The sequence below is a fragment of the Gobio gobio genome (assembly GCF_949357685.1).
Source record: "Gobio gobio genome assembly, chromosome: 2".
NCBI lineage: Eukaryota > Metazoa > Chordata > Actinopteri > Cypriniformes > Gobionidae > Gobio > Gobio gobio.
Genome location: NC_137098.1, coordinates 27970227 through 27985867, shown reverse-complemented (window position 1 = coordinate 27985867; position 15641 = coordinate 27970227). Strand labels below are relative to the sequence as shown.

The 15641-nt window shown below is 41.5% G+C and overlaps 1 protein-coding gene across 1 annotated transcript in view; it reads right to left on the bottom strand.

Moving 5' to 3' along the window:
• nwd2 (NACHT and WD repeat domain containing 2) overlaps positions 1 to 15641 on the bottom strand; it is a gene marked incomplete at both ends in the record, with an annotated part of 69199 nt that overhangs the window by 18721 nt on the left and 34837 nt on the right. Inside the window, one exon of the mRNA XM_079808797.1 lies at positions 2192 to 2395. Coding sequence (XP_079664923.1) covers positions 2192 to 2395 — 204 coding nt within the window. The remainder of the gene's footprint in view (positions 1 to 2191; positions 2396 to 15641) is intronic.

Genomic DNA, 15641 nt, shown 5'->3' with positions numbered 1-15641 from the left:
ATTTTGGTTACAAAAGATTTGATCTCTTTTATATAAATGGTTTTCTTTTAAAGGTCCCATGGCATGAAATTTTCATTTTATGAGGTATTTCAACATTAATATGAGTTCCCCTAGCCTGAATATTGTCCCCAAGTGGATAGAAATGTTGATCGGTGTAAACCCGAGTTCTGGCTGTCTCTCTCTGCCTTTGAGAAAATGACAGGCCAGACGAGCCAATCCCTGAAGTCTCCTGGTTTGACGTCCAAGCAGGAGCGGTTACCTCCCCTTTCCCCCGCCCAGAGCATCTGCCACACCCATGCAAACACTCGAGATCATTAACGTTACTTGTGAACGAGTGAACAACTGGCAGTTTCTCAGTGTTTGGATGTACAAATGAAAACAGAAGTCTTTCTTCAGTTCCTTCTGATCTGTGATCATTGATTTCTTATGTGTAGCTTATTATTTATTATTTGTGGACACGCAGCGGCTTCTCTCTCTCCCGACAGAACAGTGTTTTCGTGTTTTCTATCTTGTGAGTCAGTGTTTTTGTACGTCCTTGTCGCGTCTATCTGTTCTAAAATGTGCATACAGTCTTTTCTGTTTAACATCAGCAGTCACATCTTTAGAGATAAACTTCACGCACGCCGAAGCTCGGCCTCCAACATCCCCGACCCCCAGTACTGCATCTGGCCCACAGCGGAGGCACCAAACGCGGCGTGAGATTAAGCAGAAGGGGGGTAAGCGTGAGGGTATCTGGCTAGGCTAGCCAGCTTTCCCCACAATAAACTGGATTACATTCGATTACAGCTGTTGTGTCTTTGTTTGCGCTGTGTAACGTTACTCAATGCGCGTCAATGACGCTATTCATATGATTGGAACATATCTAGAAATAATGCTATACTCAACACTTACTAACTCGTTCATCTCGCTGTAATGGTTACATTACAAAGTTGGGTAGAATAATGATGAAGAGGACTCGGTGTGACTGGGACTCGTATTTATTCAGACACTCTCAGATACAAACACAATAAACTCGCGCTGACTGACCAGCGCTCTCATAACTCAGTAGTTACTATAAATAACTTTGTTAGCAATCGCTTCGTCTCCGTGATGTCCGGTTCGCGAACGAATCATTCTTTTGAATCGGTTCTTTTTAGTGAACCGAACCAGTTCACCAAATCGGACTGAATCGTTCTAAACGGTTCGCGTCTCGAGTCAGCGCTGATCCATAATTTACTAAAGTTACTAACTTTCTGACATGAGTGACAGCCCCTCCGACTAGAAATAAACTAATAACCTGAAGTATATGCTAGTAACTACAACAGTTCACCCTGAACTGAGACATGCTGAGAGAACTGATGAGAAGTGAACACAGGTCCATCCGTCTCTCTGGCAGACTCGTGCCTTCTCGTGCCTCGTTAAAACCACGCCCCCTCCGCTCATTTAAAATGCAAAGATGTCAGCCAATCACAACAGTGGGCGTTTTTACTGAAGTCTCACAGCAGACACGCCTCTTGAAGCAGGGCATTCAGCCACAGGGCAAACAGCAGTATAGAAAAAATGCCTTTTATTTCTAAATTATGACATTTTATGATGTAAAAATCATACTAATAATATAAGTACACCTCAGAAAACACTATAAAATAATAGAAAAATGCCATGCCATGGGACCTTTAAACTTTCCATTCATCAAGGAATTAAACAAATAATAATATTTTGAATGATTTCTAAAGGATCATGTGACATTGAAGAAAGGAGTAATGGCTGCTGCAATTCAGCTTTGCCATCACAGGAATACATAAAATTTGACAATATATTAGAATAGAAAACATTTACAGGATTTAAATTGTAGTCCTATTTCTATTTCTTACTGTATTTCTGATCAAAATGCAGCCTTGGTGAGTGTCTTTCAACCTTTAAAAAGCATACGGAGCCAAACTTTTGAATTATGGTGTAAAGAGGAATATGTTCAATCTTATCTTTTTTTTTTCTCTCCAATCATTTAACTCCATTAACCAAGATATTGAAAGAAAAAATTATCAATCCAAATGATTTCCTCTCTACTTTAAAAGGGTTGATTTTTCTTCTTTATTCTTTTCTTAGCACCAACAGGGATCCGCTACACTTTAATTATAAAAGCTGAAGTCCTAAGAGGTAGCAGAGAATTCTTCAAATATATTTTCTTTTCTTTATACCTTCCTGCTCTACTTACAGAGTTCTGGTAGTTCTTCAGCATCTCAGCTTTCGGTTTTAAGTAGTAGGCAGGCGGGACCGAGTTCTCATCCCGACAGTACCACTCCTCCAAGATCCGTGTGTCTAGTCCCGCCTCCACCGCCGCATCCAAGATCATCTCAAACTCGGCTGACTCCACCTCTCCTGGGACCCGAATGCTGCCGTACTTCTCTCCAATGAGCCCCTGGGAAAAAGAGAGAGAGAGAAAAAACTGTATTTACACCTTAATCACAACATATCAAAGCAACAAGTAAAAGCAGGTGTAAAAAAAGAGACGGAGATAAACACAAATGTTTTCTCACACTGCGCACAACCCTGACTTACAAATTGATTTTTGTTTGTCTTTTTAACCTGAGGACTAAGGCCACTTTTAACTGTGGGTAAATCAAGTAGTTTTGGAGAATTGCACCGCTTTTAACCCTGGGTTATTATGAATACCTTAAAACTTTTGCGGTAGCATGCCAGTCACAAGCTGCATTCTTATTTGCATTCGATTGCATATTATGAAGTCAATAACATTGACTGGACATTGTAAACTGGCCTCATAAATATGCAAATAAGAATGTTAACCCAGAGTTTAAAAGTGAACCGTAAGAAACTTTAAAACCTGAATATCCAGGATTAATTATGAACAGTGTGAAACCAGGGTTAATCATTTCAAATGTAAAAGCCATCCTTCAAAATGATCAACTAACTCTCACAGAGTTTATACACCCGAAAAGGCTGAGTTTGAAAGCAACCGAAAAGAAAACAGACCACATGCCATTTAACAATACGTGTTTATAATGAGTTTATAAAACATACTGTAAAAGCTGTTAGCTTGAGAGCATACCACTGCTAACCTTTCTTTCTTTAGTGAGCTATTTAGCTACTCTGCGATTGTTGCCTGTGCCGCTGAGATTAGTAAGCGAATTACGTTTGCCAGTGTTATTGTGTCCACAAGCCCATAAGCGCCAGTGGCAGAGCATTCAAATTTTGCCGGATAAGCCCATAGACTAATGATCTGGCCCTTCTTCAAAAGCATATACTTTCGAGACTTGCAGGAGATGAGAAAGGTGTTGTGGGATATCATAGACTGATTAAAGAGGAGTAGCAGAATCGTAGATAAATTCTTTGCCTTTGCTCATATCGCTTCTGAAATTGTAGGTTTCCTACAGGAAAAAAAATCTGACAGAGGTGCTGTGAGATGATTTATGTGACACCTAATTCAATATTTTTAATGGCTACTGGGGTGAACTTTTAATGCTTTGCTTACTCGACCTTTACATCACTGCGCATTTTGCTCTCCAAGTCTCTGTTTCGCTCTTCCTCAGTCATTTTAGCTAATACATTCTCTCTTTTTTGTCCCTCACATTCTTTCCAACTCATTCCTAAAGATACATTATACCTGTGAACTTTATAGCTCCAGTGTTTAGATTGCAGTTCTGAGGAGTATCAGGACTCTGCCAACTAAATTAAGAATGAGGTTAATGAGCCAAACCCCAACTCTCTCTCCCCTTCTCCCTCTTAATACCCCTCTTATAAGCAAAGGGTGTATGAGCAAAAAAGTTACTTTTCATAAAAAAGTTTTGACCCAGTGGAACATGAGCTTATGAAACAGTCATAACTCAATTTTTTTATGCTGAGGAGTTGAGGTGAGGGCCCCGGCCATTCAGTGGTGGTTCAGGGTTGTGGCAAGGGGGACATAATGTCTCCGTTCCCTCCATCAGAGAATGAGGGTTACATTAGTAACCAAGATGTTCCCCATCTTTCAGTCACTGCAGCTTTATGTTGATGGGGTCCCTATGTAAGTGATGGAGATTCAGATGATGGAAAGCTGTAGAGTGCGATTTTGGTAACTGTTCCAGTTGAGTCGTAACCTAACCAGCACCCCACATAAGCCCATAATGTTAGTCTTCCATGCCAGTGGGATGGAAGGGACAGGGCTTACCGTGGAGATGGCCATAGTTGCTGTTCTTTTTACATTTTATTTCATGGGAAGAGTGCTTCAGTTCAGTCCAGCCATGACCAGGGTTATTAATGCTGGGGAAGCGTACCTTGTCCAATGGAGAGGGACAATACGGAAACCACATCCTACCCGTAGGGAGGAACAGGTGGAAATACACATATGGACTGATCCGTGGCTACAGATGCAGGGCAGAGCAAATCTGCACATGGAAAGACAAATATTTACTGACTGGGAAATCATACCATTGAAGAATACACATATGGGATTACCAAGGGGGAATCACAATACATGGGGCAAATAGCCCAGTACAGGGGCTGACCGAGCGGGCATGTACTCGAGGACTGGGCCTGGCGGCGAACGCCTCTGCCCCATCTGAGTGTCGAAGGTTGCTCGGAGGAAAGTCAATCCAGGGTTCGCCAAGTGGGGAACTCAGATGCAGAGCCAAGAAGGTGCTCGTATTCCCCTCTTAGGGTGGGCTAGGTGGGCCGGGTGGGCAGACCTGCTCTTTATCCTCCCTGACCTTGCACAGTGTCTGTGCCCATCTCGGCTGTGGAGCCAGTGCTGTAACGGTGCTGTGTAACAGCGGCTGCGGATGCCATATGCCCCAGAAGCCTCTGAAAATGTTTCAGTGGAACTGCTGTTTTGCCCCTAAATGTATTCAGACACAAGCACGCACTTTGCACGTTGGTGAAACGTGCCATCATACTGACCGAGTCCAACTCCATACTGAGAAAAGAGTCCCAGTTGACCTGAAGTCCCAGATGAATTGAGGAAGAATCAAGAAGTGGAAGTATGCATCCTTCAGGTCGATTGCTGCAAAACAAACTTGGGGACGAACGCATGTGAGAATGCGTTTCTACGTCAGCATGTGTAAAGGGTTTCAAAACTCACAGATCCAAGATCGTCCGTAACCGACCACCTTTCTTGGGTACGATAAAGTAAGGGCTGTAAAACCCCTTATGCATTTCTTTGAGTGCTTTTTCTAAAACTCAGAGGTGAGACCCCATTTGTCAGTCGACAACATTGTAGTGACTGACAGATGGGGAACTAAAAAATATTAAAAACAACTTTGTGAAGGCATTATTGATTTCATCTGATTGGTGTAAGTGCCAATATCACGTAATAACACACATCCCTGACTACCAGAATGAAACAGTGGAAAGAAAAAAAGCATGGTATGATCCCGCTCAGAACTGTGCACTGTTCAGCCTCCAGCAATTCTAAACATGTCAGAAAATTATTTGGTTTTAATTTCAGGCTTCAGACCCAGTCTAACTCTGAAGCTTTTTTTTTTATTTACCTGTAATAAACTGTATTTTTTTTATTATTATTATTATTTTGGACATCCATTTTTGTGAGGATTCTTTTCCACCATTCTGGGGTTGTGAAAACTTGTGAAGATGCTTTCTTATGACTTTCTTATATCATTATTATTAATATTATGATGCTCAAAAACAAAAACTGAAGGACATTCCAGCTGCTGTCTTTGTCACAGCCTCAGACAATGGATAACAGGAACAGAGAGACTGTGAGAAACTGGTCAAACAAGTGTTAGGGTGTCTCTGTAGAGATACGTCCTGTTGGCAATCGAGACGCACACACTCAAATAAGAATTATACACGTTGAAGATACACACTGTTATCCGCACCCTTGGGCATGAAGAACAAGGTATGTGTGTGTGTCACTGTGGAGATATGTCCTGTTGGCAATTGAGACGCACACACTCAAATAAGAATTATACACACTGGGGATACACACTGTTATCTGTACCCTTGGGCATGAAGAACAAGCTGTGTGTGTGTGTGTGTGTGTGTGTGTGTGTGTGTGTATGTGTGTGTGTGTGTGTGTGTGTGTGTGTATGAGAGGGAGAGAGAGCGAGCGAGAGAGAGAGTGAGTCAGTAAATTGACCCTATAGTGCAATCTGTGTTGCCTCTGAGATCGTTTGCTTGGTCTTCTTACAGATAAACCAGCATTTTTCCTTAAGCATGGTCAAAACGAGAAGATATTATATGCTTCATGTGTAGCCCCTCAACATTCATTGCCAGTGGAAGTGATTGCTCTGGACCGTGTGCTGAGAGACACAATCTCTTGATACTGTGCCACACTTTGATGGCACATGGTACTACAATAAACAGACACTTTGAAGTTGTATTAGGAGTATAGAACTTTCTTTTTATCATCCACTCCATATGTTGTTCTGTGGCTCTGTTGGAGTTCTCTCTTTATGCTTGTTTCATTCCTTCTGGCTCTTTCTGCCCATCTCTCTCTCTGTCTTGGTTTCTGCTCCAGGCTGTGTGACAGTGAGTTTCAGCTGCTGTCTCGTCTTGCAAGAGCTTTGATGTCTGTCTTACTGCTACTGTTCTAAGAAACCTTAACTTCAGAGCAATGTGGGAAGTAGAGCGTGTGGGGAGTGTTGTCCAGGATTAAGTCATCTTTGAGGAATGCTAAGTTTGTTAAGTTATTGTTTAAGATTCTGAACAGTTTCAACAAGAAAATGTTTTTCAGGGCTCTAAATGCAAATGTTCAATGAAATAAAGCACAATAAAAAGACATGGAAGGTCCATATAAAGACCTATTCGCACAGGATTAGTATTATCTGGGGACCTTGTATGATTTAGAAATTACCCTCTCCCCACATCTGAATTTCGCGTGGCGCATCCATACGGGATAAGCAGAGCCTGTGATTTTACTCGAATTTACTGACTTATCTTCCAGATTTGTTGTTAAAGGAACACTCCACTTTTTTTAAAAATAGGCTCATTTTACAAGTCCCCTAGAGTTAAATAGTTGAGTTTTACCGTTTTTGAATCCATTCAGCCGATCTTTGTATCTGGCGGTAGCACTTTTAGCATAGCTTAGCATACATCATTGATTCTAATCAGTCCATTAACATCTCATTCAAAAAATTACCAAAGACACTTTCAATATTTTTCCTATTTAAAACTTGACTCTTCTACAGTTACATCGTGTGCTAAAACCAACTGAAAATGAAAAGTTGCGATTTTCTACACCTATATGGCTAAGAAATACTTTCTCATTCCTGCGTAATAGTCGCGGATCTTCGCGGCCGTACCATGGCTGCAGCAGCGCAATGATGGAACGCGGTGCCTGAAAGTAGCCCCCAGCTAGGTAACTTTCAATGTGACCGGCACTAAGTTCGTGTAGTTGCAGAGAAAGTTTCAGGCTTGCAGCCGACAACCTGAGACCCGCAGTGATGGATTGATTGACAGCTGACCTCTCGAAAAAAAAATTGTCTGCGTCTGCAGGATCCTCCTCAGGAAAACTCTTTTTCACGTGGCTGAGTTCCTTAATTCTAGCAGTGGCCCGCCTGTAACAAAACAAACTCGGACCGAAGGTAAACACACACCGCTACAACGAACATGGACCTGACACCAGTACAACTGCGTCAATCAGCCGATGCTGGCCCATACAGAAAAACACGCCTGTCATCCAGCGCGAATACAACTGCGTTCAGCCGATCCTGACCCATACAAAAAAACACGCCTGTCATCCAGCGCGAATACAACTGCGTTCAGCCGATCCTGACCCATACAAAAAAACACGCCTGTCATCCAGCGCGAATACAACTGCGTTCAGCCGATCCTGACCCATACAAAAAAACACGCCTGTCATCCAGCGCGAATACAACTGCGTTCAGCCGATGCTGGCCCATACAGAAAAACACATCAGTCAGCCAGATGTGTTATGCAGTCGGCACGGATCTGGCCCATTATATTTTCACCGTTGCCGACAGTGAGCCAACTGTGGTGCATTTCACCCGGAATTGGCCCAACTGTGCTTGCTATCTGGGAACTCCTGACTCGCTACAGTGGTTTTGACGGAACAAGATGTTGCTCCCAAATTCTCGCTAATTCTAAAGTGAAAGTATAATGCGCACGGCCGCACAGGCAATCATAACGGTGCGCGTTATGAATGCAGTCTCTATTCTTCGCGAAAGATGGATGAAAATGTGCACAGGAAACAAAAACCTTGCAATAAATTATATACGACCCGCCAAATCCTGGCCAAAACATGGACCTCTTTAACATCACAGGACTTCGGTGTTTCACACTGGATTAAGATCACAGACAACCCCCGCAATTATTACACATGACTAGAGGTCACCAGGGTAATACTAATCCCGTGCAAATAGGGTTTAAATTCCCCCAAATTACTCATATATTTAATGTACACTCTCATTCAAAAGTTTGGGGTCAGTAAGATATTTTAAATGCCCATATATATATATATATATATTTTTTTTTTAATTATTTAGCCTATTCCTTTGATGGCAAAGCTGAATTTCCAGCAGTCATTACTACAGTCTTCAGTGTCACATGATCCTTCAGAAATCATTCTAATATATGATATGGTGCTCAAGAAACATTTCTTATTATCAGTCCCAATTGGATTTTGTGATTCTGCAATCACAGAATTTAATGCAAAATCAATAAAACAGTTATTCTGTTTAATATTTTTGTGGATACTGTGATAGTTTTTCCCCAGGATTCTTTGATGAATAAAAAGTTCAAAAGAACAGCATTCATTTGAAATAGAAATCTTTTAACATAATAATTGAACACATCATTTATTATCTGTACCGTCTCGTTTGACCAATTAAATGCATCCTTGCTAAATAAAAGTATTAGTTTCTTTAAAAAAAAATCTTACTGACCTCATTTGAATAGTAGTTTATATATTTGAAATAAGGCTAAGAATGACTAACAAATTCAAAATGAATGTTTGTAGATGGACTGTTTTTCAAAATCTAATTTCTGTTTAAACACTACCAGTTTTAGCAGCCCTGTAGTCTGTTTCCAGATTAATCTGAGTGTTTCTCTCAATCTCTCTCTCTCTCTCTCTCTCTCTCTCTCTCTCTCTCTCTCTCTCTCTCTCTCTCTCTCTCTCTCTCTCTCTCTCTCTCTCTCTCTCTCTCTCTCTCTCTCTTACTTGTCTACCCATCTCTGCCTGTCACATTTAAATTAAACAATTCCCATCTGCCTAGAGACCTTCTCTGGAGACACACCAGCACATGCAACCTAGAACTGTCAGCTGCAAACCCGCTCATATTCGCTCTCGCTCTCTCTGTCTGATCAAAGCTTTTTGACTCTAAAATGACCCAAATACATGTATCTCCATACAATGGCACTAGACAACATCACTGAACTTCACGGAGGAAATCCCACATATAGATCAAACGCTTACAGAGCTCCAAGTGTGTCAGGGTTTACTTGTACTTGCACTCCAAACCATGAGGTCTAAAGGGAACAGACTTTGAACTCATGTCTGCTTTGGGCCATCCAAACGGGTTTAAGGGAGAAGACATTTTTCTCTATAAACTGACCTCTATTCTTTCCATATGATAATGAAGTGCTCTTTGGGAAAAGCCAGCAGAGTTTCTAGGAAACTTCTCAATAATTACTGAAAGTGCACAAGTCAGAAAGACTACCCATATGTCTCTTTGGCAAAAGAGATGAGTTTAGCTCATTTTAACTAGACCACTGAGAAAAGTGGCCTGGATCTACTTAAAGATGAAGTATGTGATTTTTCAACTTAATATTTAGCATATACAGCTAAAATAAGTCATTTGAAGGCTGATTTGGGCAAAAAAATTAAGTAAAAACTTGTGGCTTTGTAGTGCATTCAACAGAGACGGAGACTTGCAAATAGTTAGACATGACATGTAATCAACTGACATTAGAATTGACGGTGCACTGCATCCTCATACAATATTGTCAGTCAGTTATATGAACTGAACCTTTAATTTTACCTGCTCAAAAAAAAAACACGCTTCTTGAATGTATCAAACAAAACTCAAGTCTGGGCACAGAAGACAACAGGAGCATTTAGAACAAATAGTAAATACTAAAAGCCACTTCAGGAGGTGGTCTGCGCTCAATACAGTCAAAACTAAAGTCTAAATGCATCTGGTTGTTGAAACCACATATGTCAATTTTACTCCTCGCAACAATGCTAAAAGAAATTTACGTGTGAGAGCGTGTTATGGGCTATATGACATAGCCAGATATGACAGCGCTACTGAAGCACGCATCGCCGCAGACGAGCAGCTGTGTATCTCTTCATCAAGCTAACGCACAAACTACTGAAAGTAAAGTTGCAGGTGGTCAACATACAATCATCTTCATTAAAAGTAAAGAAACTGAATGATTTGACAAGTGCTGTTGCCACGCGCTCTCCTTTTGCGGCCTTTCTAATTTCAAAATCAAAGACCGCAATAGGAGAGCGCGCGGCTCAATGATGATCAATAAAATGCAGCTCAGATCTGTTGTTTTCGGTGATGTGAACTCCAATAAATCTGCATAGTGTGGGAATTGAAGATTGGATTTATATCCATTTCGCGGAGATACATTTATGTGACCAAATGTAAATAAAATTGTTTTGATAAATCAGATAGCTTTGATTTATATTCAGCGCGTGTTCTCCAGATCGTGCTTACCAGGTTGTTCATAAAAGCTGAAATGTGCCCAGATGTCATTTTTTAAAGTAGTTGGACCATTTTAATTACCCTCACTCACGTCTCATGTCCCTCTGCCATTGTATGCTACCGCGACAACGCACGTGCGTGACAAATGATGGCAGAAAAGCGTCAGTACATTATAATCGGTTATGGTCTATTACTGAACCGATACCGAATCGTCCTCGTCTGCATCGCGATGCATCGAAGAAGCGATTAATTTCGACACCCCTATCAGCCAAGACTTTTACTTTGTTAGGGTTCGAGTTGTATTTCAAATAAATGCTGTTCTTTTAAACTTTCTATTTATCAAAGAATCCTGAAAAAATGTCACATGGTTTTTTTTGTATAAAAATATTAAGCAGCACAACTGTTTCCAACATTGATGAAAAATAATATTAGAATGATCTCTGAAGGATAATGTGAGATAGAAATTGAAATAGAAAACATTTATTTTATATTATAATAATATTTCACAATTTTACAGATTTTACAGTATTTTGATCACATAAATGCAGCCTTGTTGAGCATAACCATTTAAAAAACTTAACTATGTCACTAACTTTTGAATGAACATTACATATTTTCGCAAATTCTGGGATTTTACATTAACCTCCCATGTCTTTTCATTGTGATTAATTTTATTGTACATTTGCATTTCCCGGGAGTCCCGGGTGAATAATGAAATATCACATTTTTTTAAATATATTAAATGAATTGAACAGTCTGCAAAAGGGTTTAACAAACTAAACTGCAGAATATATAAAATTACAAAAAAATAGAACATGTTGTCATGGAAAACAGTAATTTTAGTAGTACATTATTATTTTATGTGACATGGAGTGATTTGAATACTGCAGCAGAACCTGGCAGCTAATGCTAATGCAGAAAAGAGAAAGGCTAATAGGGTGAGAGTAGTCTCTGCCCGACATGGATGGAGGTCATACACTTCAAATAAATTCCTAAGAGCGAAATAGAATGAGAGAGAGAGAGAGAGAGAGAGAGAGAGGTAAGGGTGAGAGAAAGAGGACAGAGAGGAGGATTAAGTGAAAGAGTAGACACACAAATCAGAATAAAAGGAGAGGTGAAATGGACACTAGAGCACTGAATGTAGAGATGGAGGTGGGAGACAGATGAAGTGGAACAGAGAGACGGAGATAGAAACCTCTCGAAGGATGAGAGCGAGAGAAAAGAGATGGTTGAGAACACAATTAAAGAGTGGTTAAAGGTGAAAGAGAGTCAGAAATACAATGAGAAAGTTTGGTTTGGGAAATAAAGCAGATTGAAAAATATCCAAAGAATGCAAGAAAACTAGATAAAAAATGTGACGGTATTTGCCACTCAAGAATGGTGGGTACATGGCAAAGCACTGAAATGCAGTTGCTACGGTCTTCTGCTAAGACGTTCAGAAATTTTTAGCATGTATGGTTGGTTTTTAAGCTGTATTTGATCCCTTTCCAAAGGAGAAATGTGGGTTTGTTCATTCTTTAGTACTATTATAAAGTTATGTAGACCATGACGAAACAGAGGTGCGGTATTTTGTATTTCATTTCAATACTGTTGTTCGATCTGGAATTTCACGTGAGGGTGAAAGGTGTTCTGCTAAGGAATTTTTAGCATGTTGCTGTGTGGTTGCTAGGGAGAAAAGTGGGAAAATCATAGCATTTAAAAAAATAAAAATGTAACCCCTTTTTTCCAAGTTTTAACGTTAGTGTAATAACATCTTGGTTACTATTGTAACCCCCGCTCCCTAATGGAGGGCACAAAGATGTTATGTCAAAAAACCAAACACTAGGGATTTGGCGAGTGAAATTTGCATGCTCAACCACTGCCTGGGCATCCGGGTATAAAAGAGGGCTGACATGCTTCACTCATTCAGGCTTGTGCTAAGGAGCCGAGACAGCATCTCGACCACATCAGTTCAGAGTTGTGGCAAGAGGGACACAACGTCTTCGTTCCCTACACATTTGCGAGTGAAAACCACGACGCTCCGACTTATAAAATATCCGCTCCTCACTCCATTCAAAATCATGCCGCTCCACTCCCACTCCACATACTCTGGTGGGAACCTTAGGCACATAATTGGGTAGGGGTCTAAGGACAATGTAAGAGTCTGCCAGCCTGAAGAGAGCAGAGAGGGCTTGTAGGTCCCCTACTCTCTTAACGGAGGTGAGCGCAGTCAGGAAGGTGGTCTTCATAGGCACTATGCTCGACTGACTGCAAAGGCTCAAATGTATCTCTCTGTAGGGTCTGTAAGACCACGAGATCCCAAGAGGGGATGATGCACAGTCTCTAAGGATTTAACCTCTGCACATCTCTCAGAAACCTGAAAATCAGGTTGTGCTTCCCCAATAATATACCATCCATAGTGTCATGATTTGCTGCTATTGCAGCCACGTACAACTTTAACGGTCGACAAAGGTGCCGGCACCTTCACCTCATTTTTTTTTCTTATCAGTGTGAAAGAGACTCAAAATACTCAATTGGCCCATTATGCAGTTCTTTTGTTCTCTCAAGTGTGATTCACAGCATTATTCATGATTGTTCACGCCTCTTAACATATGGGCTTTGTAAAAAAATGTGTCTTACAAAATTTAAATCAATATATTGTTTTATCTGAATGAGTAGGCACAATGATTCTCACATCGGTTTGAAGCTAAAACTCTAGGCAACAAAATCCATTAGTAAAAAGTCTTGTGGACACATATCTATTGTATTTTGTGGCCTTATTTCAGTGTCTTCAAAAACAACGCATAAACGTTATTTTCTCAAAAATACAAGCATGTACATACATGTTGCTCACCTATTATGGAAGTCCAGTTTGTGATGAATACAGTGCCATGACATTTTGCCATTAATATGTTTATAAGCAACTGAAAAAAGCACAAAGGTCAGAGCATATCAAAACTTCTAAAGGGCCCCAAAACTGTGCAGACCTGTAAGAGTTAAGGTGGAGGCAAGACAAGTGCCTCTCCAGGACTTCTTGGAGGAAGGAAAGCACTGACCCAATGCCACATCTCTGTGGGTCCCCTCAGGAAGAACACTAAATAATCAACAAGCGCCACTTCAAGGCTTATAGCCACCTGGTAGAGTGGCTCTAGCTTGAGTGATTGTGTTTATCATCGGCAGTGATATTGCTTTGAATATCTCCTCGTCACAACCAGAGACCACATGTGAAGGTTTCAAAGGTCTGGACGTGGGTGCCAGATTGTGCCCTGCCACTGAGAAAGAAGGTTCTTCCACAAGGGGATTTGCCAGGGAGGGGCTAGCACCATCAGAGTTAGCTCCAAGAACCAGGTCTGGTTGGGCCAGTTCGGCATATCCATCAGGACCTGTTCTCCTTCCTCCCTGATCTTGCACTGTGTGTGTGCAATGAGGCTCACTGGGGGAAATGCATACTTGTGCAGGCCCCTGGGCCAGCTGTGTACCAGTGTGTTCATGCAGAGGGGGGCCTCGCTGAGGGAATACCACAGAGGACAGTGCAAGGATTCTTGGGAGGAGAACAGGTCTACCTGTGCTTTGCTGAATCAATTCTAAATCAGCTGGACTGCCAGGGGATTGAGTCTCCACCCCCCTCGGAGCGCAACCTTTCGCGAGAGTGAGTCTGCTGCATTATTGAGGTCACCCGGAATATCAGTTGCAGTTGACTCCAGAGGAGGAGATGGTGGGCGAGTTGTGACAAGCGACGAGAGTGGATACCACCCTGGTGATTTATATATACGCCACTGTTTATAAATGCCAAAAGGTGCCTTCCATGATTTCGTATGCTCCGGGAAGAAATGAACTGGGGCAGAACCCGAGAACCAATTAGCATCCGCCTCAGACTGAGCCGCTGCATCCGGGGGTGGATGCTCACACGCATCTTCAGCCTCTGAAGGCGCAAGCCCACCGTCCAATGCTGCAATCGACAGTTCATCCTCTATGTGAACCCCAAATGAGAAATTAAGCTCACCCTAGGGCGAGCTGCCATGCATTTGAAATGCATGTTAAAACCAGGTGGAAACAAGACCTTGGTGAGCATCACTAATGTAAAGTGTAAGACAGCATGCGTGTGTGCATACGAGCGACAAAGAGAGAGAGAGAAAGGAAGGAGGGAAGGAGACAATTAGAAGTGTTCCCTGCTCAGCGGCTCTCACACACACCACTTCACCTCAAACTTAACTTTACCACACACACATATTCTGCCTCACCTCAAACATTGCTCTCTGACTCCAATTAGATCCCAATCCTCTTGCCCAGATTGCTCATTTACATTTTAATAATTTAAAATCAATCTCTCTCCACACCTGAGAACTGATTTTGAGCCCCCAGCACACACACACACACACACACACACACACGTTTGTGTGTGTAGTCATGTGTGAATGTATACTCCTTATAAATCCACTCATCTGTTAGTAACCCACCTGGTGCTCTGGAACGTGCGTGTGTGTGCGTGTGCTTCACATATTCTGCATGATCTCTCATCTCCCCCAACATCAGCCATTAAACCAGACCGTTCCTTATGCCATGCTGAGAGATTTGAAAGTAATTTTGCTGTGTGTGTGTGTGTGTGTGTGTGTGTGTGTGTGAGAGAGAGAGAGAGAGAGAGAGAGAGTGTTACAGAAGCACAATGAGCTTCATTCTGCGATTGAACTCAAGTGCTTCGCTCCCATATGGGGGTTACACAAAGTCTCTCCGTCAGCTCCTCTCTATCACTGACTAGAGAGACATCATACCCAACTCAACCCACAAACAAGAACATAACACCAGCCAAACTTCGCTCTACTGCCGCTCTAAGAATTCAAAGCACACTGCACTGTATGCCATGTACTGTGCTGCAGTTATGTTTCTGAGGTGTGAGGTATGTACGATTATAAGGGAGCTGCTTTACACATAGTTTACTATCCCTATATTCATCTAGAAAGTCTGATGCTGAAAATCTGACAGTAATGATATCTGACAGTGACAATTCGTCCATCTATACTGCATATTACTATTAGTGGGCAACCAATATGGATCTTTTGA